Source organism: Pholcus phalangioides, unplaced genomic scaffold, assembly GCF_987345545.1.
Source record: "Pholcus phalangioides strain wild (caught in Gottingen) unplaced genomic scaffold, Ppha-v1.0 ptg000042l_1, whole genome shotgun sequence".
Classification (NCBI taxonomy): Eukaryota; Metazoa; Arthropoda; class Arachnida; order Araneae; family Pholcidae; genus Pholcus; species Pholcus phalangioides.
The window spans coordinates 19575852-19599921 of record NW_028301628.1 but is presented as its reverse complement, the minus strand read 5'-3'; the positions used below and the strand labels follow the sequence as shown (position 1 = coordinate 19599921).

Sequence of the window (24070 nt, the reverse complement as noted above, 5' to 3'; positions counted from 1 at the left end):
AAGTCCACCAGATGGTGACTTCAGGCTCATTAGTCACTTTAGAGGCTGGTGATTCAAAGCAATGTGGATCTCATCATCTTTTATGTATCCGCTGAAGTTATCCAATGCCTGCCCACACAACTGCCAATGCATCTCTCTTGGTAGTATAGTTCTTTTCTGCAGTATTCAACAATCTACTTGCATATTCGATAGTATGTTGTTCTTATACTTCTCCTTGCAGTAACACAGCACCTAATGTGTAGGAGCTAGCATCTGTGTGGATAACAAACATTGCTTCAGTACTGGAAAAGTCACCAGAGAGTTTTCTAGGGTCTCAAAGGATTGTTGTTCTTCTGTTTTCCATTTCCAAATGGCTTTCTTTGTGAGATTACTCAAGGATCCTGATATGTCCGCGAAATTTGGAATGAAACAATGATACCTAGAGCAAGACTGTAGAAACGACTGTACTTGCTTAACATTCTTTGGAGCTGGTATGGCAAGAACAGCTGATATTTTGTCGTGATCAACCTTCATTCCTTTTGAAGTGATCCAAATACTTTATTCTAAAACACACAAAATTGCATTTGGCTTGATTAGCCACAAGCTTAAAGGATTTAAGCCTGTCAAAAACAAACTTCGAATCACTGAGATGATTATAGAATGTTGATGATAAAACAATGATACCATCCAAATACGCGAGGATGTCAACATCCTGCAGCCCTCAACAAAAAGTATCAAAGAGTCATTTGAATGCCGCCTTGGCATTTCAAAGTCCAAAGGACATGCATAAAAAACTGTATGTACCAAGTGGGCATATAGATGATGTTTTATCTTGGTCTGGTGGGAATACACCAACCTGATGATATCCAGACTTCAAGTCCAAGGAACTCATGTCAAACAGCTCGTCCATTTGGGCAATGGGTATGTGGGGAATCGGTCAAAGCTGTCCACAGAGTCAAGGATACACAGTTGGGTTTTCGAACACGCTGATGATGGCCGCTCTTGTTGTGAAGGAAGATTTTTTTCGTATTTTACTTCATAATCTTTGTAGTCCTGCTGTATACATTTAAAATTAAAGATATTTTTATAAAAGATGTCATCATGCCTCCTGCCTATTTATGCGCCTATAGGTATTTATTGGGGATAGTATTCGCTTTAAGCTTACGATAGTCAACACATAGTCAGACACTTCCATTAGGCTTCGGGACCAATACCACTGGGTATTGGTCATCTCAATGGCCCGGGGGCCTCACAAAAATTAGATCTGGTCAAGATTTTCTAGAATCTACCAGATAGAGCCTCAGTAAAACCACTTGACATGGGGGCCCGTGATGCTCTTAAGACGGTGCTGCCACTGGGGCAGCAAATGAAGAATCACATTCTTTGATGATACTTTGATCGAGGAGTGTATCCAGTTCTTTCTGTAGCAACTCTTTCTTTGCTGGAGACATTCTGTACAGAGGAACAACTGTTGATGGGCTATTTCCGGTGTTGATATGATGTTGAACGAATGGAGTAGGCTCTCTCTATGGTTTGAAGGCATCCTGATGTTTGCTTAGCTGGGCGCTAAGTTGACACTTTTGTTCAGGAATCAGATCTCTTCCCTCATCAGCGCACAATTGGAATGAATGCACGAGGTCCACTGATTCCGATACTGCACAATCAGCCATTGGAACCTTTGGGAATGAGAATTTGTCCTCATCATAATCGCCATGGTTGACTATGGCAAATTTTAACTGAACAACTGTCATGTTGGTTGACATGGCTACTTCCAATGCTTGAGCTAAAACGATGAGGTCTTCTGTCTTTCCTTTTGCTAAGTAAGCCATAGTACGATATATATAAGCGAATGTTTCAATAACAATGAAAAAAAATCAACACTTTTGAGATGCGTGGAGCGACATAAAAAAATGAATATTAGACGAACATTTTCACACTCGACAAACACTTTCGCAAATTTTGAAACAACTAATGCAACAAATTCCTTTTATGTTGAAAACAAACATCTGTTACGGAAGTTTTACTTCCCTATTGGTAGGTACATTCAGGCTGAACACTAACGATTCCCTTTGGGTTGAAAAAAAAATCATCTTTCATGTTGGGCGCCAAATTGTAGGTAGCCACTCACTGTTTGGAACGTAATTTATTTAAGTGAAATATAAATTACATCAGAGAGATAACAGCACCTCCAATGCAACAACACGCCGTGGATGCCATGACATCTCAAACACTCTCGACTACTCTGCCCACTAGAGCGAATCTTGGGTGCCATCTATAATTCCTGATACACGTCTGCCTTTACCGCTACACAGTGCAAATTCCATTTGAGGTCGTCCGGTATTATTATGCCCAGATAGTTATTGTCTAAAACTCTGTTTATTTCTTGGCAGTTGCAGTGTGTTTTGACTTGGGGAATAGTTATGCATTTTTATTATGTATATTTATGTTTCTTGTCTTTAAGCAAATATATATTTAGTTTTTTGAATATTTAATTGTGTGCAGTTTGTTTTTACCTAACCAACTATGTATTATGGAAAGGTCTGCTTCTACTTTTTAAAATAAATTTTCTATTTCCTTTTTTTCTACATGCAGTACTGTATCATCAGCAAAAGATTGCAGTATCATCAATGGAAAGATTTAAGTTTCCATTTTGTTTAAGTTTGCAAAATTTGTTTATATATATGAGGAATACAGGTCCTGGAACTGATCACTGTGGTACACCCTTTTTTTACTTCCAAAAATGTACTAATTTTTTCATTTATTTTAACTGCTTGTTGTCTATTATAATATGTTTCAATCCATTTCATTAGATTGCCATGTATGTCAGCTGAGTAAAGTTTTTTATTTTTATTTTCAGGCCATATCTTATTTTCTTTTATATTTAAGTCAACATAATCAAAAGCTCTTTTTAGATCTAAAAATATGGTTATTAAATATTTTTTTAGGTTGTATATTCATTATTTAATCGATTGCATAAATCTATTATAGTCATTTATGTATTTTTTTCTTTTGGAATCCATATTGATTAGATACAAAAAATTGCTAATGATTTAGAAAATTTAGCAGTTGTTTCTTTATAAATTTTTCTATAACCTTTGAAAAAACAAGTAGAATAGAAATCAGTCTGTAATTTATCAAATCAGTTGTATCTCCTTTTTTATAAATGGGGTGCACTAGGGAATATTTGAGTTTGGGATAAAAAAGTTTTTGATATTGATGAATTTATGAGATTTTTTTTACTACGTCTAAATGATGATGCGTTGAAAATTTTGTTATCATTTTAGGGGTAATTTTATCATATCCACTTTATTTGTTTTCTTTTATTTCTTTGATTGCATCCTTTGTTACTTCATCATTGGTTTCAAAATAAAACATGGAATTACTTGCTTTATTATTATTTGTTTGTGTTGTGCAAAAATAATGTTCATTTTCTTCTACATCCTCCCAAATTTCTGTTTATGAAATTGACATTGAATCTTTCAGCCATTTCTGAAGCACATTGAAATTCTTGTAATATGTTATTCTTTATATTTTTGTTCAAAATGGTTTCATTGATACATTTCCATATTTTTTGTACAACTTTTCTTCATAGTTTATATTCTACCTATAATTTCCTTGGTAATCCATTTTTTTCTTGGATTTTTTTATTTATTTTTTTTAACTGTTTTAGACCATTAGTTCAAGTTCAGTAATATCACATCCATGAATCGTTTATATTTATTTTGAGTATTACTCTCTTCAATGAGTTTTTAAATTCAAATTTGAAATGAATTTTTCAAATCTTTCATAGTTTATTATTGGTATTTGTTCTGTTGATTTTTATATTCTTTTCCAAAAAAGTTGATGTAACCTATTATCGGGTAAGGGTCAGTGACTTGAGTTTTATGAACAGCGAATTCTTGTATAGTTGTTTCTTTGGTTCTGTAAGAAAGTATGGTCAATACATGTTTTAGTTCCATTTTCCTCCCTAGTTATGTTTTAGTGTAATGGATGAAATCTGTTTAATGCCATTCTATCAAGATATTTTTATGTTTCAATGTCTTCTCCATAGAGATTAATATTTATATCTCCTGCTAATGTATTACTTTTCGAATTTAACATGTATAACTCCAATTCATCATTAAATTGTGATATGGTATAACAATGTGATCTATAGATTTGTAAAATTTCTAATTTGTAATCAGCGAGAAATATGCAAAGTTCTTCTGCTGTTTGGAAATTATAGTGTTTTTCTTTGTATTGATCTAATTGACTTGTTTATGTACATAATAACCCTCTTCCAGATTCATTATAGGTAAATAGTTTGCGTAATCAGAAGAAATAATTGTGGAAGAGCAATAAATAAACAAATGTTAGAAATAATTTGAGGAGTGGCAAAAATATATAGACTATTTTATTTTACTAAATCTAAAATTATGTATTAGCTATATGAATTGGTGAAATGTTTCACAGACAGGCACAGGAAATTCCCGCAGACCAGCGGTCTGCAAAGCAAGCTGTTGTTCAAGAACACCATACTTACATAACATGAAAATCCAGGCATCTGTCACCTTCACTTCCCAATTCATCTACAAAAAACATCTCCAATTCAAAAACTTAGAATAACGTGAAAATGCATGACATGATTTACAAACTGATTTTATTTCACCAGAGTGAAAATGTCCACAATTTCCAAACTACATCAACTGATTCTACATATTTTGCAAAAAAAATAAAATTTAACGTAAAAATAAAAATTAAAACTTTACAAATTTAGAAAAAATTGACATTTCGGAAGAGTCACAAAATTACAATAATTTTTAAGTTGATTCAAAAAATTACGATAATGTTACAAAACTTATGATAAATTGCTCAAAATGAATTCAATTGTGTTCAATATTTTGTGGCATCCCCCTTATCCTTAATAGTCTTCCGTAAATGATTTTGCATGTTATTCACTAGATTTTCACAATCATTTCTACTGATACGTGCCCACATGGTGTTCAAACTCATTGAAAATTCATTTTTGTCTTTTGGAGCAAACTTTTAAAGGCATTTCTTTATGGCACTCTATAAATTCTTGCTAGGGCTCAAATCTGGTGAATTTGAAGGCTGGGGGGGGGGAGGGGGGGAGAGAGAGAATGAATTTCATTTTTTTTCTTTGAACCAAGCAGTGGTCGATTTCGAAGTGCGAAAAGATGCACAGTCTTGTTGGAAGATGAAATCGTCATCCAATAAATCTCCAGCCGATAGTATCATGTAGTATTCTAGAATTTCTTGATATACATGGGAATTCACTCTTCCTGTCAAAATACAAAGCCTCCCTGGGCCCTCAGCACTCAATACAACCCCATACCATAATGGAAGTAGCAAATTTCACTGACTGCTTCATGCACTACTTGCTGGAAGCTCCATGGTTGAGATGCCAAAAATGACGATTCATTACTGAAAAGAACCCTATTCCAGTCACCACATAACTGTCTTTGTTTGCACCATCATACTCTAGCATTCGTTTGTTTGCATGTAAGGAGTGGCTTGCTCTTGAGCACACAAGATTTATATCCATAATGACTGAGTTGTCTCAGTGTGGTGGAGGACTACACATTGACACCAAGTGCTTTCCCCTTTTTATGTATGAATCTGATGCTATGAAAGCAGCTTTGTCGCACAATGTTTGTTGAGTCTGTTATGTCTTGCAGTAGTAATTGGCTTACAGCCACGATTTGCATGTTTTCTCTGAAAATTGCTATCATTTGAACTATTCCTTAAATTTTACTCTCACTTGCTTGAGAGCACTTTGCTTTCTGGGCGATCATCTGCTGAGTAAATCCTTCTTTGCGAAGATTCACTGCCAGAGATTTTAGACCTTCAGTTAAATCTTTCTTTCAACCCATTTTCAACACACAACTGAATAAAACCGGTTTGCAAGCCTGCCTTCATATGTCTAACGACTTTGCGATAGTGTGATTTATGCACATTTTGGCACTGACACATCCGATCAGAAATTTCCCTATTGTAATATTTTGAACCATCTCTTCTGATTGGTCTAATTTTTTGAATAGCTTAAATATTTTAAACAGAATGTTATTACAATTTTGAACATGTTATAAACATCACAGGTAAGTTCAATTTATTTTAAATGACTCATTTTTTTCTTTTTTCATTCACTTCCATTGTTTATTTATCTGGTGATCCTCTGTTGAAGAAAAGAAAATGATTACTTTTTGCATTCTAATTTTTTGAATCAGAGTGGTAATACTGTTTTGAACTTTTTTTGTATGCTCAAAAATGAAATTGAAAACATTACTATCATCAATTAAATCAAAAATCACATTTTATAACTGAGTGTATTTAAAATACTTATTCTTCATAAATGGTTTTTCTTTTTCAGATTGCTCGTGAACATAGCATACGCTTTTTAGAAACAAGTGCTAAGGCTAACATAAATATAGACAGAGCTTTTAGAGAATTAGCCGAGGCCATACTTACCAAGGTGATTTTTTTTATCACTTACTAACCATTATGCAGTTAATGCTCATAACTACCCTTATCTAGGGTGACCAGATGTTCTGGTTTTTCGCAATTAAATTTACTGTCCCGAAAATGACTTTCAGCATGCCTGTTTGTCCAGGTTTTTCCTTGTGCAATCAAAGATTAAAAAATATAATTATATTTTCAATATTTTTTATGACAGAACTATTTAATTCTTAAATTACAAACTATGAGTATATGTAAGCTTTTTAAATTGAGAACAGTTTCTGGTAGGTAGTATTTGTGCTGTGTCAAGGCATTAAAGTGTTACAAAAAAGAAAGAAAAAATTTTAATGATCAATTTTTGAGTGCTGTGTGAAGTTTCAATGCATGTACAGCTCACTGGATAGTGATATAAGTTTCCATGTAGTGTATAAATGTTCACAAACTACATGAATTGTGATCAATATTTTTATGTTGCCTATGTCAAATCAAACTTTTAGCTGTTTAAGATATTTTGGCAAGAATTTATTATTTCACAGTTTTATTAACAGTTATACTTTAAAACATTATTTCACTTGATCATCATATCAATTGCTGGTAATGGGAATTTCTCTTGTGCCAGAAAAACGTCAGATTTTCATTGTTGTGAGAAGAATGGTTTTGAAGTCAGAGAAATATGCTGAAGCGACAGCAGTGAAAAAGAACTTTAGAATGAGATTATAAAAGTAAATGATGATACAATGTAGATTAAAGTGGTGACTAATAAGATGTTAAAGTGGGATTGTTTTGGGTATTGTTGTAGCAAGTTGTCACTGTAAGTAAGTTAGAGCATAGATGTTGCACACATAGCGCTCAGAGTACTTGAATCCCCACACCAGTAGCTTATTGATTATATAATGTAATGCACCCCCCCCCTCCCATGGCAATGCTCTTCAATCTCATAAGTAGCATGATAATATTTTTATATAAGATATTAAGTTAACAATTTTACACTTTCCAATGTCTTTTAAAATGCCCACCAAATAAGGGTTTGAACAGAATATGCAGATTTAAATCATGATTAAAGTCACAATTTAAATCGATTTTTTTTAAATTATTGATTTAAATCATAAAATTTAAATTTCATTTTTCAATTTTTTTTTTAACTTCAATGATATTGAAGTAAAAAGTATGTATGGTATGTATGTTATTGAGATATGTTAAAGGTTTTGATTAAAAGTATAGAAGATATGGTAAATATAGAACTGAACCTAATTCTCCTAGATGCAGTGCAGAAATATAACTGTTCTGTTTCTAGATTTTATGCATGAAAAAAATTTCAGAAAAATCTAGCTAAACTTAGATGTAACTGTACTAAGCATTGCAATACATTACAATGGGCACTAGGGTTTCCCTGTTAAAAAAAGATAAATTCATTTTTGTATAAAGTCTTGAATTCTATGACCGAATTTTTAATTTAAAATCATACAGTCTGCTTATAACATTCCCATTTAGAAAGTTTAAGTAATTCTCATTAAGATTTCCCATTTAAAGCATCTTCCCACTTACAACATTTTTTATGAGTTTTTTGAAAAATGTAAGTGGCATTCACTTTAATAGATGTACTTGAAATTTCAATATGAATAGTATGAAAAAGTCAGGAATTTGCTCCTCTTTCATAAAAAATGAATTGAATCTGTGAATGAATAAAAACGCGTAAATTATTAAGCATCATTATTCAAGTCAACACATCGTAAAAAATGCATCCACCAATTGGGCAAGAAACAATCCTGTGAATATAATGTTACAAAGGGTAGAATTTGAAGAGGCTTGCGAGTGTGTGCATGCAAGATACGTGTGGCATGTGATTGTTAGAAATAGAAGAGAAAGATTGTAGGAATTCGGACAGTAGAATTAGAAGTGGGAAGAGGTATGTTTGGAAAGCTACTCCAGTTTTAGCAGTACTTCTACTTGATGTAAATAAAGGTGTTTATTTGTTCTTGAATCCTCGTTCCTATTAGTGCTTACCCATCTTGAAGTCCTCAGCAAAGAACCCGGGAAAGATCCGCGTGATGGGATGAATCTGGTTTGACAAGAGACCCGCCAGCGGAACAAAACTAGTGTCAGAAGCACAATGCTGCAAGGACTTCAATGGTGAAGACAAGGAGGATGACGTGTCAGGGTTGTTTGGTTTAAACCACTTTGGTTTTAACGAAGGGGTCATTCCATTTCAAATCACCCGGCAAAATGCCAAAATGACACCCATAGTCTCAGATTTCAATGACTTTTTTTTTGTTTGTTGCATTTACCATCCTTATTAACCGTGTGAAATATTATTTGCATATCTCTAAAACTTTTTGAGAAAAAAATGTTGAAATTTATCAAAAACTGATGCAGATGACTTTTCCGAGGCTCAATTTTTAAGCGGCATTGTTTGAGAAAATAAATCATAACTTTTTCAATTTTCAACATATTGAAGTGAAATTTTCACTGAAGTGTTCACAAAAACATACAGAATATGAACAAAAATAATTCATACATTTGCATTTGAAATTTACATGCAAAAAAATTATGTAAACTTTGTTTTTGTGGAATTTTTCGTTAGAAAAAATACAATTTTTCGAACATATTTTTAGACCAGAGGCACAGCAGTTAACAAAACAACTTTTATTTTAAATTTCTGCTAAATATATGAAGTAAAATACTGGAGAAAAAAAAAATAATGGTTTTTTGACCGTTAATATGTTTATTCTGGCTCGCAACACAAAATTCATCGAAATAAGACTGGATCGTTCCAATTTCAAATCATTCAACTAGATACTGAAATGCAACCCATCATCCGAGATTCCAATTATTATTTTTTATTTATTGCTTCTACCATGCTTGTTGACCATGAAAAGTTTCATGTACATATCTCAAAAACTTTTTGAGAAAAAAAATGTTTTCTAACCTCACGAATGACGTCTCTTAGGCTAACCCCATTCAAACAATATTATTTGTGAAAATATATCATAACTTTGCAGATTTTCAATATATTCAAATGAAATTTCCACTAAAATGCTCACAAAAAAATGTAGATTATGACTAGGAAAGAAAATTTAAACCTTTGCATTAAAAAATTAGATTGCAAAAAAATAGTTGAAATTTAATTTTTTAACAAAAGCCATTTACAAAAGCTCTCCTGCTTCTCTCACGGCAGTGACATTGAACTCTTCAGATTTTTTTCCTTGTTCCCCTTTCTTAAAGCAGGGGCCAGAGTTAAAATTTGCAGTTTTCCCCTTGTGATGGGGTAAATTGAGTCTTGTTTCTAATTAACTTCATCAAAATATTCATATTTGCTTTCTGTTTAATATCTTCATTAAGTGTGCTTTGAGATTCATTTTCTGGTAATTCTTCAAAAACTTTACAAACATTTGATTTTAAAGTGTTGCAAGCAGATTCAACTTTTCTTTTGGCATTGTTTGACTTGCACTGTGGAGCTACCCTATGAAGTTTAATTGGTGACTTTTCTATGTTCTGTAGAGATTAATTTATTTCTTCAAGTGCTTCTTAATTGACAGTTAATAATTGACATTTTTCCAAGTTACTTCTCTACATTACTATCACTGTTCATCTCTTCACAGTATTCAGTTTCTTCATTTAATTTATTGTTGTTTATATTCACTGTCTCTACAGGCATGGCATATTTTTTACCCTGGAATTGATTTTGTACAACCATTTATTTCATTTATACATGAAAAATACAAGTTTAATATCCTTAAACCTTTTGTTATTTTTTTCTTATGACATTTTAAAGGATTAAAGCATGCTTCCGGATATATTTCATACTTTGAGAAAAAAGCTCTATGATACTTAAACACACAGTAGATAAATGTTCAGAACTTGCTCCACTCCTCAATATTGATGTCCGATGGGTCCAATGATGTAATGGGTAACAGATTTTACACTTTGCATAACACTTTTTATGACAGTCAGATCGAGTTTTTTGTCCAACACTATAAATTTCAAGTGTCTTTTCTGACATTTTACTTTGAATTCCAAAATGATGATATAAAATATTTAGCTCAAATGGAAATTGTGTTATCATAAGAAAAATTTGCTAACCCTGGAGTAGGCTACTTTATGGAGCACATTCTCTGTCTTCAGCAAGATCATAATTGAGACTTGCATCATTTGATCCGGGGGGGGGCGGGCAGTTTAGTTCTAACACATTTGTTTTAGTTTTCACAATGAAGCAGCAGCAGTGACTTTATCATCACCTGCTGGGATGAGACTTGATTTAATTATAACGTCTTATAATTAAATAAGACACCAGCTGCCCTCTGAAGGACAAAGACCAGTGTGCCATAGTTCATATCTTCACAGAAGCTATTATTATTTTTTACAATCATCATCACAACAAGAAACATCACATCTTATATATCACCACCAGGCATTATATACATTAGGTTTTCAATTCTACTCTCTTCCATCTGCCTCAGCTACAACAATTAGGTTGTAGCTGATAATTATTTCATTCTTTGTGATTTAATGCCTCATATTCTGGCTTTTTATCAGCAATTTTAAATTATTTCTTGGGAAAAATATATAGAGGCTTGTGTTAGATATTATAATGTAGATTTTTTTTCACACAAGTATAACCATTTCATATTTATCATATACATTAAATATATGTTTATTAAAATATATGCTGTAAAAATCAAAGTAATTTTTAAAAAAATTTAACACTGTTGTGGTAAAATAACTTTATAATTAAGCATGTTAAAAAACTTCAAAAATTAATCTATATATATGATTAATATTATCTGGATTTATCAAATACAAAATAATTCTTTATGCAAAAATATATCAGATTGCAAAAGTTCATCTTTGTTGCATCATAAGAAATATTTATAGATCAATTAAAAGTGAAATTAATTATTTGGAATTTGAACACTTCTAAGAATCTGAACATGAAGGTTTAATTTGAAAAATTATTTTATTCACCCAAAACCTTTTTTTTTCACCAACTCCCATTTGACACATTACATTAACATTTCTAATTAGTTCATGAATTCATTTAATCCTAGAATTTTAAAATTTATTAATTGTTTTGAATTATTGCATTAACTACTCGTGAAACTTAATTTAATGAATACTGTAATAAATGTATAAGCGTACATGAAAAATAAAATATAAATTTCTTTTTACTAAGCATGAATCATTATATTAAGTCAAAATGTACAAATATAATTAATGTAATCATATAAGTACAATTGTGTTTTGTTACTCAAATGTATTAACTGTCAAAATAATGTTTACTTTTCTAGTCTTCTTAATATATTAATAGGATTAAATTTTAAAAAAATTGAAAATTCATGCTGTGCATCCAAAAAAAAAGTGTTTAAAAAATTGTGTTAAAAATAAAAAAAATAATAAATTTAAATGACTTTTTCCCTCTAAAGTTTACATTTTTTCTATTCATAATCTGCATTTTTTTTGTGAGCATTTTAGTGGAAATTTCATTTGTATATATTGAAAATCTGCAAAGTTATGATATATTTTCACAAGTAATATTGCTTGAATGGGGTTAGCCTAAGAGACGTCATTCGTGAGGTTAGAAAACGTTTTTTTTTCTCAAAATGTTTTTGAGATATGTACATGAAACTTTTCATGGTCAACAAGCATGGTAGAACCAATAAATAAAAAATGATAATTGGAATCTCGGATGATGGGTTGCATTTCAGTATCTAGTTGAATGATTTGAAATCGGAACGATCCAGTCTTATTTCGATGAATTTTGTGTTGCGAGCCAGAATAAACATATTAACGGTCAAAAAACCATTATTTTTTTTCTCCAGTATTTTACTTCATATATTTAGGAGAAATTTAAAATAAAAGTTGTTTTGGTAACTGCTGTGCCTATGGTCTAAAAATATGTTTGAAAAATTGTATTTTTTCTAACGAAAAATTCCACAAAAACAAAGTTTACTTAATTTTTTTGCATGTAAATTTCAAATGCAAATGTATGAATTATTTTTGTTCATATTCTGTATGTTTTTGTGAACACTTCAGTGAAAATTTCACTTGAATATATTGAAAATTGAAAAAGTTATGATTTATTTTCTCAAACAATGCCGCTTAAAAATTGAGCCTCGGAAAAGTCATCTGCATCAGTTTTTGATAAATTTCAACATTTTTTTTCTCAAAAAGTTTTAGAGATATGCAAATAATATTTCACACGGCTAATAAGGATGGTAAGTGCAATAAACAAAAAAAAAATCATTGAAATCTGAGACTATGGGTGTCATGGCTGGGTGATTTGACATGGAATGACCCGAAGTGGTTCTTTTAAAGAAACCAGTCTGGCTTTTTTTTTTTAAAAACACATAAAAAAAGTGGCCTAAACATAATTTTCCCCTCTAAAAAATATCATTTTGGTTAATTATTAGCCAAAATGATTAATTCTTACCACATTTTCTATTCTTGGGGTACATTCTGATGGTATATCTTTAAATAGTGTAAGATGATATACCGTATATACTTGTGTATAAGCTGACCCCCCCCCCCCACTTCAGAACCACCAAAACCGCAATAAATTGAAAACCTGTGTATAAGCCTATTCCAAAAAATCTGTGCATTTTAGGGAAAATAAAATTTTTATATTTTCATACAAAATAAATAGCTTGCGGAAATTTACAATAGAAGATGATTCAAACTTTTTAATCCATTTCTTCTGAGCCTCCAAGCACATCGTAATCCATCAGCTCATCATAGGAGGTGCGGCATCTTTGTTTTTATCCTCATCTGGGCTGTCATCGTCATTGTCACTTTCGAAGATAATGTCTTAAGTACCATCCATCGCTGATGCAACACTTTTTGAAAGATCGGATGATAATTTGGGTGGAAACAGAATTCCACGCCTCATTGGCACAATAGGCCAATGTCGGGTTTCTTCAAGGCACCACTTGTAGTTTCTTTATATCATCCATTCGATCCACAAATTCTCAAATAGTCTTTAAAAAGCTTGTTGACGCTCACATCTGAAGGCTGTACAATCAACATTAACCCACCTGGTATCAAAGCCAATGATGTTTCCGATTTTTTTGCGTGAGGGTGTTGTATGTTCAGACCCCCGTTCTGTGGGGTCTGAACATATTCCATACCAATAATGCCGGTTTCTCGAACAATGCTACAAAAATGACTACTGATTGCGAGGGTCGATATTTTCTAATCAAAAATTGACCTGAGTATAAGCCGAGTTCTGATTCCAAAACACAAATAAGAATTGCTGGTCAGAATGGCTTGAAAATATGTATGGGTCTATTGTATGAAGCAATAGAATTTCTTTGACGAAAGAAAAAACTTCAAAATGTACACAAGTAGATGATGCTGTACTTAGCTTGCAGTATAATCTATTTTGCACATCCACATCATTTCACCACTTCAACCAGAGTCGTCAAATTTGCTCCCCTGGTAGATACTCATTTTCTAGATACTCATTTCAACCCTGACTGAGTTTTTTAAAGGGCAAATTTTGTTTGTTTTCGAGGAAAATGTGTTGCTCCTTCAGGTTAAAATTTTATTTTAAGGTAAGTTTATGTATTCCAAAAATTGCTACATAGTGCAGTGTTTAGAATATGTATATTTTGAAGTATTTTTAAAAGATTTTTTTGGGAGCAAAAATGTGATAAATAATTTCTTGAAATCACAAACACACTTTTTATAATTCTTCCAACTACTTTTTTATGTAATTATTTAGGTAGGAGATTCACATATATAAAAATGTTACAAGAAACCACAAACAGAAAATGTAACCATGAATTTAGATATGCAGACATGCCAACTCTCTGGGTTTAGGCGGGAGACTCCAGATTTTTCATCCCCCTTTCCTGCTCTCCGGATTTTGACAGAAAATTAAATTTTACGCGAGCTTTCATGTTGTCGTGACGTTAATGACTGCCGTCATCGTTGAGGAAAACACCCATAGAGGACAGCCGTAAAAAAAGTCTTGGTGACTGCATTTAAGCAACTGGCAAAGATGTGACTTTGTTTATGTAGTGTTTATCTGCAATCATTTATCAGGGGGGATAACTTCGGTTGCAGAAATTCCTGTATAATCATTATTGTATTCCATTAACAGCTGTGTAGTAAACACAAGTTTTTTCGTCAGCAGCTTTGTATTTTGAAGTTTTTAAATTGTTTCCTCCGGTTGAATGTCTTCAGAAAGAAAATATAAAACTTTAAGCTATATAAAGCTAAGTATAAAGCTTTTAAGAGCTCATATACCCAACATTACCAATCACTGATTGTATCCACAAAAGAAAACTTGTTTTATGAACAGTATATGCAGATGTGATTTCTCTATTCTGCATGGAAAGACTAACATGGGATTATATTCTGCTCTGGGGGGGGGGGGGAATGGAACTTTTTACTGATATATAAAAAAAAATTCAAAACAATTTTTTTGTGAATTTTTTTTTTGATTGAATCTATGAGTGCTGGGGGGGGGGGGGGGCTACCCCCCTTAGGGAGAATCTCCGGATTTCTGGATTCCAAAAGTTGGCACATCTGTAATACGTGATAAACATATCCAAAGAAGTTATTGCTTATTTATAATACATAATTTTCCACACACACAACAAATCCTTGTATAAATAAATTGAAGCCTCTGTAAAGCAGTAAACCAATGTATTTAAACTGAATTTTCATTCAAAAAATATTGACATGTTTGCATTATTTTTTTATAAGCTTTATACAGGTATATGAGACTTTCATAATTGAAATATCCAGAGACAAAAATAACATTATCTCTTAACGAAAAGAAAATAACTTTGTGGGATTCTTGAATTGAAGATTGGTAACGAACATTGGTTTTTTCCAAAACTAAGACCTAACCAGAAAATATACGCCTTAGCTTGATTTTTAAAGATGCTCATAATATATCCCTGACCCCGAAAATTGGCCTGTTAAAAAATCATCAGGACGATGAAGATATTCTGTAGATCTGTTGCTATACATGACAGATTGTCTTATATAGTGATATTAATATACAATAATGTTATTCACATTTGTATTTAATGATAATTCAAGTTATTCTGTAGTTTTAAGTTCCCAAAAATGGCTAATTTGGTTAAGTGGAAAACATCTCCAGAGTAATGAATCCTCAGAATGACTGCTATCTCCTCCTCTTAACCAGATCATTTTTTAATTATTACTGTTCTTTTAAAAATATTTCAGAATTTAATTTAATGAAGCTGGGATATTCTTCAATAGTGAGGAATTCAAGAAAAAGAGAAGCATGTGACTTTAGCCCCTGAAAGTTTGGGTTCGATTAAAAAAAAGAAAAACTTAATGGTTCTGGTTACATAGCTAAAGGTTTCATTTTTGATGGATCAGGACACTTTTGAATACATTTTCTGCAGTGTTTGAAAAATTTGGAGAAAAAGAAATTCAGGCACCATCCTGATTTCTCAGAATTTTCATTATCCAAATTCAATTTGTTTTACCACAAATAATTTTCTTGCTACAGTTCTGCATGCAACTCAAGGTTCAGATATAATTATGCAGAAGTGGGTGTGTTAATGTGTGAACAATTTTTTCTTTGTTGTATGGTCAATTTTATTAATCAAATACATAGTTTAATGTGCACCAAAAATATATATTTAGACTTATGTCTAAATAAGTCTTAAGATTTAAGATTACTTAAATTAGACTTATGTCTAAATACATCCTTTATGTGTACATCTTACATTATTGTAAGATCTATTTGGAGAATTTTTCTTTGAATTAGATTTCTTTCTTGAATAGCAAACGAAAGCAATATGGCCTACTTTTTTGCAAAAATTACAAGTGGCTTCACAAAATTTTCACTCAGACCTCTATTGTCTGCTGCCACAAGTCAAACCAGGTACCTCATATAGTTTTTTTCGAAGACCGAATTTTGCATCCAGTATTTTGTGAGATATTAATGAAGCTCACAGCATCTACCCATCAGCCGCTGTGGTGGTCGAGTGGTCATAGTGACGGACTCTCATCGCGGGGACCCGAGATCGAGCCCCACCGTCACCACAGTGGTGGTCGGCTGAAGTTGGTTTTCTATGGTTCCCAACTTCAAGGCGCAAATGCGAGCCAATCTCCACGTTAAAAAGTCTTGCCTCAGAGAGCAACAGTCCTACAAACAGTACAAATATTCAGTACCTACACATCACTCACTTCACTTCTGAGATATAAATGGCAGCACTGAAAAATCATACACAACACTAGATACGCACTCAAACTGTTAGGTACATACACTTACACTTCCGGCACAACTCACTAGGTAGTAAATTGCCTATGGCGATAGACCTGAGTTGTGCTCGGTTTGAAAAAAAAAAACATCTACCCATCAGAGTCATGCTGGGTGGGTCAGACCCAGATGAAAAAATATTAAGTTTACCAGCAAATGGTTGGTATCCAGGTTCTGGAGCGACAAAGAAATCTACAGGCAAAGTGTGTAAAAGATCACATGATATGAGAATCAAATCTACAACACCATCTCCCTCCATGGTTACCGTAATATGTAAATATTGACCTAGAGGGTCAGAATATGTACAGCCATTTAGTAGTAATAGATAATTTTCTATGGCGTACAATTATTATTTTTCCCTTAAAATTTATATCTAGTAAGTAAAAACTATAAAAAAACTGGTAAGTGTAAAAATTATGCCTGATAGTTCTCATCAAGGATTTCCCATTTATTGTGTTTTTCACTTGTAATGTTATGTAATTATGATTTCCTTGAGAAACATTATGAATAAGATCTACTTTATGTTTATCTTTTCTCATGTTATAATTTCAAATATTACATTTGTTTTCAAGAATATTTAGGCTTCAATTAAAAGAATTTTTGCGGTAGGTTTATTGGGAGAAAAGGGGTTCCTTTTTTCAAAGTGATTTCTGTTGTGCAACTTTCACATTTTGTTGCAGCATTTTGTTGTGGAAGCATAGTATAAACGGAGTTCTTCTTGCACTTATGCCAATTCGGGGAATACACCAATGAATTAAGGAAGTATGTATCGAATCTAACAAGGATTAAATTAGCATAGCAATCATTCCAATTTGATTTGAGATTGAGCTGTGTTTCAACTGTAGCAGCTGTTATTGATTAAATTAAAATTTTTGAGATCAGTAATTCTTTTCTTATGTGTTGATTCATTTTGTTCTTTCAGCAAGTATCGAGTAGAGATAATCTTGATAATCCTGAAAAAGTTCGTGTAACCATGCAAGATAAGAGTAAAATGAAATGTTGCTAGGTAAGAGTAATTTTTGACACATTCTGCTAAATTAGTGAAAAATTATTCATAAAAAAAAGAAAAAAAGAAACAATTTTATGAATAATTTAGTGAATAAATTATTCAGTTATTTATAGTATTTCAATGAAGGAAGGCATGTTAATTTTTTTTTTCTTGTAATTTACAGAATATTTTACAAAAAAGTAGGTAGATGCTCTAACACTGGGCTTGTATAGTTATGTGAAAACATTAACACAGCTCACAAAAATTTCAATTTTACCGTAATCTTGTATCATCTGAATGATGGCCACTTAGCATGACTTCTGTTAGTAAGATACAGGTGCTATAAGTGGATATACAGAGTGCATAGATAACAGTGTTTGTCATTTTACTGGTGAACCTTTGATTTTAGAGGCATACGTCCAATTAGAAAAAGTATTCAAATAATGTGTAGTACTCATATGTCATTCATGTTGTAAGGGGTTGTATAGTTATCAAAATAAAAAAAATAAACTTTTTATACAGTCCCTGAATAGAAAATAAACCCAATTAGAGAATTGTTGCCCTGTCACTCTTGATGTCAACGAAACAACTTCCACATTTCTAATTCACTGAGATATTTGATTTAAAAATCTGAAGAAAGTGGGGGAAAAACAGCATTAAATACAGGTAAAACGGTTTTCCCATATTTTAATTCTGTTTTTTCCCAACTTGCCTCCGTTTTTGAAATTTAATTATCTCAGTGAGTATTGCATTAAGAAAGTTTTTTTTCCATCAGGAGTGATACGGCAACTTTCTAATTGGGTTTAATTTCTAATCTGGGACTATACAAAAAGTTATTATTTTAATTACTAAACAGCCCCTTGCAACATGAATGACATATTTGAATACTTTTTCTAATTGGAAGTATGTCTCTAAGAACAACGGTTTGCCAGTAAAATGCCAAACACTCTGTTACCTATGCACCCTGTATATCCACTTATATCACCTGTATCTTATTAACGGAAGTCATGCTTAGTAGCCATCATTCAGATGATATAAGATTACAGTAAAATGTCATAGGCCTTGTTAACTATGCACCCTGTGTGCACCTTATAGCAATATGTCAGTAGACACTTTCGAGTTCTGAAATTTTTTTGAATTTCTAAAAAAATATTTGATAAATTATTCTAAAATTTCAGTCATGTAAACCCTATGCTTATACTCAGGATTTTCATTGCATTAAGGGGACCGACAAAAAATTTAATAAAAAATGAGTTTGTGCTCGACCCTGTATCAGAAAAAGCTGCAAATGATTTGTAACTTTCACAAAGATATAAATGTTTCTTCAAAAATTCTAAATTTCATCACACGTTTTTTGCTTATTCAGTGAAACCTGTATAAAACGAAGGTCAAGAGACTGAAATTATTTTCCGTTCCAGACAAGTTGCCGTTTTATAGAGGTGCACATAATAATATATACAGTGATTTATTTCTAGTTGTGCAAAGCTTGAATTTCGAGAACATCACCCTAACTTCTATTAACCAATGAATGTTAAACAGAAACATGCATATTATTTTGAATTTTTTCACGTTCGCTGTTTCAAATAACTATACAATGGAAATATCATATCTAATGCGCTAATAGTTAAACTTCAATATAAAACGTTCTCCCGAATAGCAATATAATGAACACTTATTTTTGTCAAAAATGAATTTTTTTAATCCAGTGAAACCTTCATATAACAATATTCTGCAGACCAAGGAAAATATTGTTGTAGAGAAATTATCATTATATCGAGGCGGATGATCAAATTTATGCAGTTGTTTTCATCTTTTCTACATCGACATTGTTAGTACCATCATTTATTCACTGCAAAAAATTGTAATAGATTAGTTTATTAGAAAAATTCACTAAGATGCATTGTCCCTGTAAAGAAGTTTACTGCATTGCACTTCCGTGTCTTTTACATAGAAAGTAACTATTCCAATAACTTACTTTAGCTTTCTGTAATTTTTAGTGCAAAATATTGATGTCATCAGATGCCTTCAGAAGAACGAAAACAAGTGACAAAGTTAGAATAAAATTCGAAATTATTTGGAACAAAATATAAAAGAATATTGTTGTAGCAGTTTCAAAAATCTACTAAAAATATTGTTATAGAGGGATTTATTGTAGTAAAGGATATTGTTATATCCAGTATTCTATCGAGGTTTCACTGTATTAAAATAAAAATTGCATATACCCTTTTAAAAAACAAAAGTGACATTGAGATCAACAACCACTAACGTTTGCGAAAGAAAGATTCTACATCTCTGTAGCACTTAAATTTTGTTTTTTGTGCCTCTACAAACTCAATTTTTGTGTTCAAATTGAATAAGCATTTCTTGTGGCTGGTGGCCATTTATCCACTGAATGAAAATCTCTGCAGTAGCCAAAACACGGTATTGCTAAATTGTGAACAATTCAGTCTCCCTCGCCTATTACTCTTCCGAAATTATCAAACTTTTTCCAAGAAATAAGAGTGTTTTCTAACAAAAGTCACCATTTTCATCATAAAAGAAATGCTAAACAAGGTAATTAAAGCTTACTCAATTTTTTGAATAGTTAATCTGCTTCCTCCCAAGTGCGACCCCTAGAACCAGTTCAGATAATAAGTATTCATCGTTTTTTCCAAGAAGTGAAAGAGTTCACCTAACAAAATGGGGGATCATAACTTAACTTTCCTCCCATCCAAAGGACGAAAACTTGCACTTGGTCGGAAATTCTTTCCGTTTCAGCAAGTTTTGTATCTGCAAATAGACTAAATATACCTTCTGTTTCCGCATTAGACAATTTCCGTCTTAAAGAGGTTTCTTATGATTGAAAAAAGCATAACTTATTCATAAGAATATTAGTGTAAAATTTTTTCATGCTGTAAATTCGCTATAGAGGGGGCTCAACGAAGGTCTCAGCCTAGGGGCCCCGCTGCGGGGGGGGGGGCATGGTAATGGTGGCTTATCAATAAAAGCTGTAATGGGGATCAAGTTTGAATGTACCACTAAGAATGGTAAAACCACTTGCGAACAAAATGTGGGACAGTTTCTTTAAGAGTGGAACATATGATCGATGACATTTTGGCCTGTGTACAGTGGTGTGTGTGTGTGTGGCTTTGTATTCAAAAACAAAAAATCAGCTTCATCCCAGGTTTACCTAGGCTAAAACCTTGTCAGCTTATGGAAAGGGGTAATCTTTAAAGGTGGCATATGAAACACCCAGGTGGCAGGTAAGCTTGAGCCGCCCCTGATTGTACCATGCTAATTGATTTTCATTTACACTTATAAATACTGTAGGGGATGTGGAATAAATTAAAGAAATCTTCTTCATTATAAATAGGATAGTATTGTGCTACAAGATACAAGTTATTCATGATATGAATATTATTATATAATGTCATTATATTGTATGAATAACTTCACAAATGAATTCAAATCAAGTTAATAATTTGTTAGACCATTGTATATATGTAATATATTATTAACAATAAAGGAGCAGTAAAATTCGCAATTATAGTTTTAGTTTTATAATAGGCGATTTTTGTGTGTGAGCACATGCATAAAATATCCATAGTTGACACAGTGGTTGATGATGATTTGTTGAAATTTTCATCTATATTTGTATAGAGTTATTCTTTACTCAACCATGTTGTGCATTTTTAATAGGTAACTCAGCAAGTGTTTCATATCTCCGCAGCAATTCCTCCATGTTTGGCTTCTTTTTCAACATTCATGAAAGAACCACAGGAAATATCTTTGAAATATTCTTTCATTGTACATTCTAATTTCAATTGAAATAACAGACAATTTTTTTAATCACTTTTTTTTTAATTTAAAAAATTAAAAGATTTGTTATCTTTTCATTCTAAACTCATTATTTATTATGAAAAAAAATATGATGAAAATTGCTTGTTCGAGTTTGAAGACCGTCGTCCGTTTGAGTCTGTTCTCAACGTTTCTCCAACACTTAGTGATTGGCATCATTAGGAGAATTGATAAAACTGGATCAAAAGTCGTTTTCCGGAGTCTCAGATTGTAATTACGTACATGAGTGGCTTGACATCCACTATATATTGTTTTGTGATTGGTCATTTGATCCTATGGCTGGCAGCTAATTGAAAACAGTTCTTATGCTGGGAGAACCTGATTGGCCAAGAGATGTGGAGTTATCTGATTGGCTGTTGCCATTCTGTTGCTGGATTTTCAAGGGGAAGGTTCTCGTTCTTCTTAGAGCTAGTGTCCAGGATCTGCTCAATTTCAAAGTTTCTTCTCTTCTATTACAGCTGTTTTTGTGCTTGTATGTTTCAATAGCCTCTCTGTAGATTCGTCGGAAGAAGTGGTCAATATTAGCTATTACCTGTGTTTTGCTGAATACTGTGGTTGTCATTAAGAGCCTGCTCTGCCATCGTCAACTTTTCTGTTTAGCCCATTCTGCAGCATCGTTCAGGCTCTTTTATTCTTGTGGCCACAGGTGCACAGTGTTTGGTAGATCCCAGTGTTGATAGAGGGTCACAGTGGTCTTTTGCTGATCGCAGCATTTTACACATTTTTCTGGTTAGTTTGAAAATGGAATATATGATGTTTTTTTCATGACTTTGCCGATTCTTGCCGCCACTCTTGGGATAAAAGGCAGCACAGCTTTTCCCAAGAGTGATGGCAAGAATCAGCAAGTTCAGCAAGGTCATGAAATAATATATAAAGACCATTTTCAAACCAACCAGAAAAATATGAAATGCTGCGATCAGCAAAAGACCACTGTGACCCTCTATCAACACCAAGGAGCTACCAAATACCTTACGCCTGTGGCCAGGTATATATTGGAACCACAAAAAGATCTGTGGCCACGAGAATAAAAGAGCACGCACGATGCTGCAGAATGGGCCAAACAGAAAAGTCGCGTTGGCGGAGCATGCTCTTAATGACAACCATAGTGTACAATTCAGCAAAACACAGGTAGTAACTAATATTGACCACTTCTTCCGACGAATCTACAGAGAGGCTATTGAAATATACAAGCACAAAAACAGCTAAAAACAGCTGTAATAGAAGAGAAGAAACTTTGAAATTAGGCAGATCCTGGACACTAGCTCTAAGAAGAACGAGAACCTTCCCCTTGAAAATCCAGCATAAGAACTGTTTTCAATTCGCTGCCTGCCATAGGATCAACTGACCAATCGCAAAGCAATAATGTATGTGAAGCCACTCATGTACGTAATTACAACCTGAGACTCCAGAAAACTTGACTTTTGATTCAGTTTTATCAATTCTCCTAATGGTGCCAACCACTAGTGTTGGGGAAACGTTGAGAACTAACTCAAACAGATGACGGTCTTTGAACCCGAACAAACAATTTTCATCAAATGATGGCTGCAAAAACCTTATAAAAAAATATGTTCATCGATATGCTATTTTCTTCAGCCTTATCTCCAAGTTAATTGTTGGATGTGTTTTTTACAAGGGGACATGCATCATGTGAAAGACTTCAGGTATATGGTATTAATATCTTGTTACAATGTTATTCCTGAAGTTCCTGTATGTAATGAATGTCAATCTTGCATTTAGTAAAAAAATGGCATTTCAAGTATATTTTAATAAATTTCGTGCAATTTTTTTTTCATTTGTTTTATAGTTACTTATAAGAAAGACTTACTTATTTGCTTCACTTACTTATAAATCAGAAATCCAAGTGCCGTAAAAACTTGTAAATCTATCGTTCTGGCTTCAATCGGAAAAAAAGGAATGCTACTACTGTAACGTGGTTTAGCTGGATGAATAAAAATTTGTAACATATTTTGACCTGATGAATGCGCGATGTCTTGTATTACAATTAGTACATATACCAAAGCTTCACAGATGGAGACCAGTCTAGAAGGTTTTGCAAATACAGTCGAACCCCAATTTAACAATTCTGAAGAAATCAACAATTGTATTCATTAAATTGAGGAAATCATTAAATCTGGGTCAAATTGATCAGGAACATAAACACATTTGAAATGGCATATTTCAAAAGTTATTTACTTTGGGGGGTTGCTGTTACAATTTATTTCTGACAACAATTGAAAATATATACATAAATATAAACTTCATAAATATAAAAATAGGAAAAAGTCAGGATACATGATGCATATGTTTGATAGCCAACATTTTTATCAAATTCTGTTGAAATTGTAATTTTTTTGTTTACTAATTGAAAAATATTTTTTTCTTCAGATGACCTGCCATTCTTTACTTGTCACGACAGTGCACAAATTTGAAATAACTATTTTGTACTTAAATCAATCGAAACATGCAAACAGCACAATGTTTTATTGTATTGGTGTTGTTACGCCGATTGCTGAATCCTTCCCATGTACAGTACTGAGTGGCTTAATTGTCTCCTTTACTGAAAAAGG

General features: G+C 32.6%; 1 protein-coding gene across 1 annotated transcript in view; it reads left to right on the top strand.

Annotated features, from left to right (window-relative positions):
- The window catches only part of Rab10 (RAS oncogene family member Rab10), a 51960-nt gene extending 28665 nt beyond the window's left edge, over positions 1-23295 (top strand). The window contains exons 5-7 of the mRNA XM_089254580.1: positions 6350-6451; positions 17601-17684; positions 21345-23295. Coding sequence (XP_089110706.1) covers positions 6350-6451; positions 17601-17684 — 186 coding nt within the window. The 3' untranslated portion in view covers positions 21345-23295. The remainder of the gene's footprint in view (positions 1-6349; positions 6452-17600; positions 17685-21344) is intronic.
- The last annotated feature ends 775 nt before the right edge of the window (positions 23296-24070 follow it).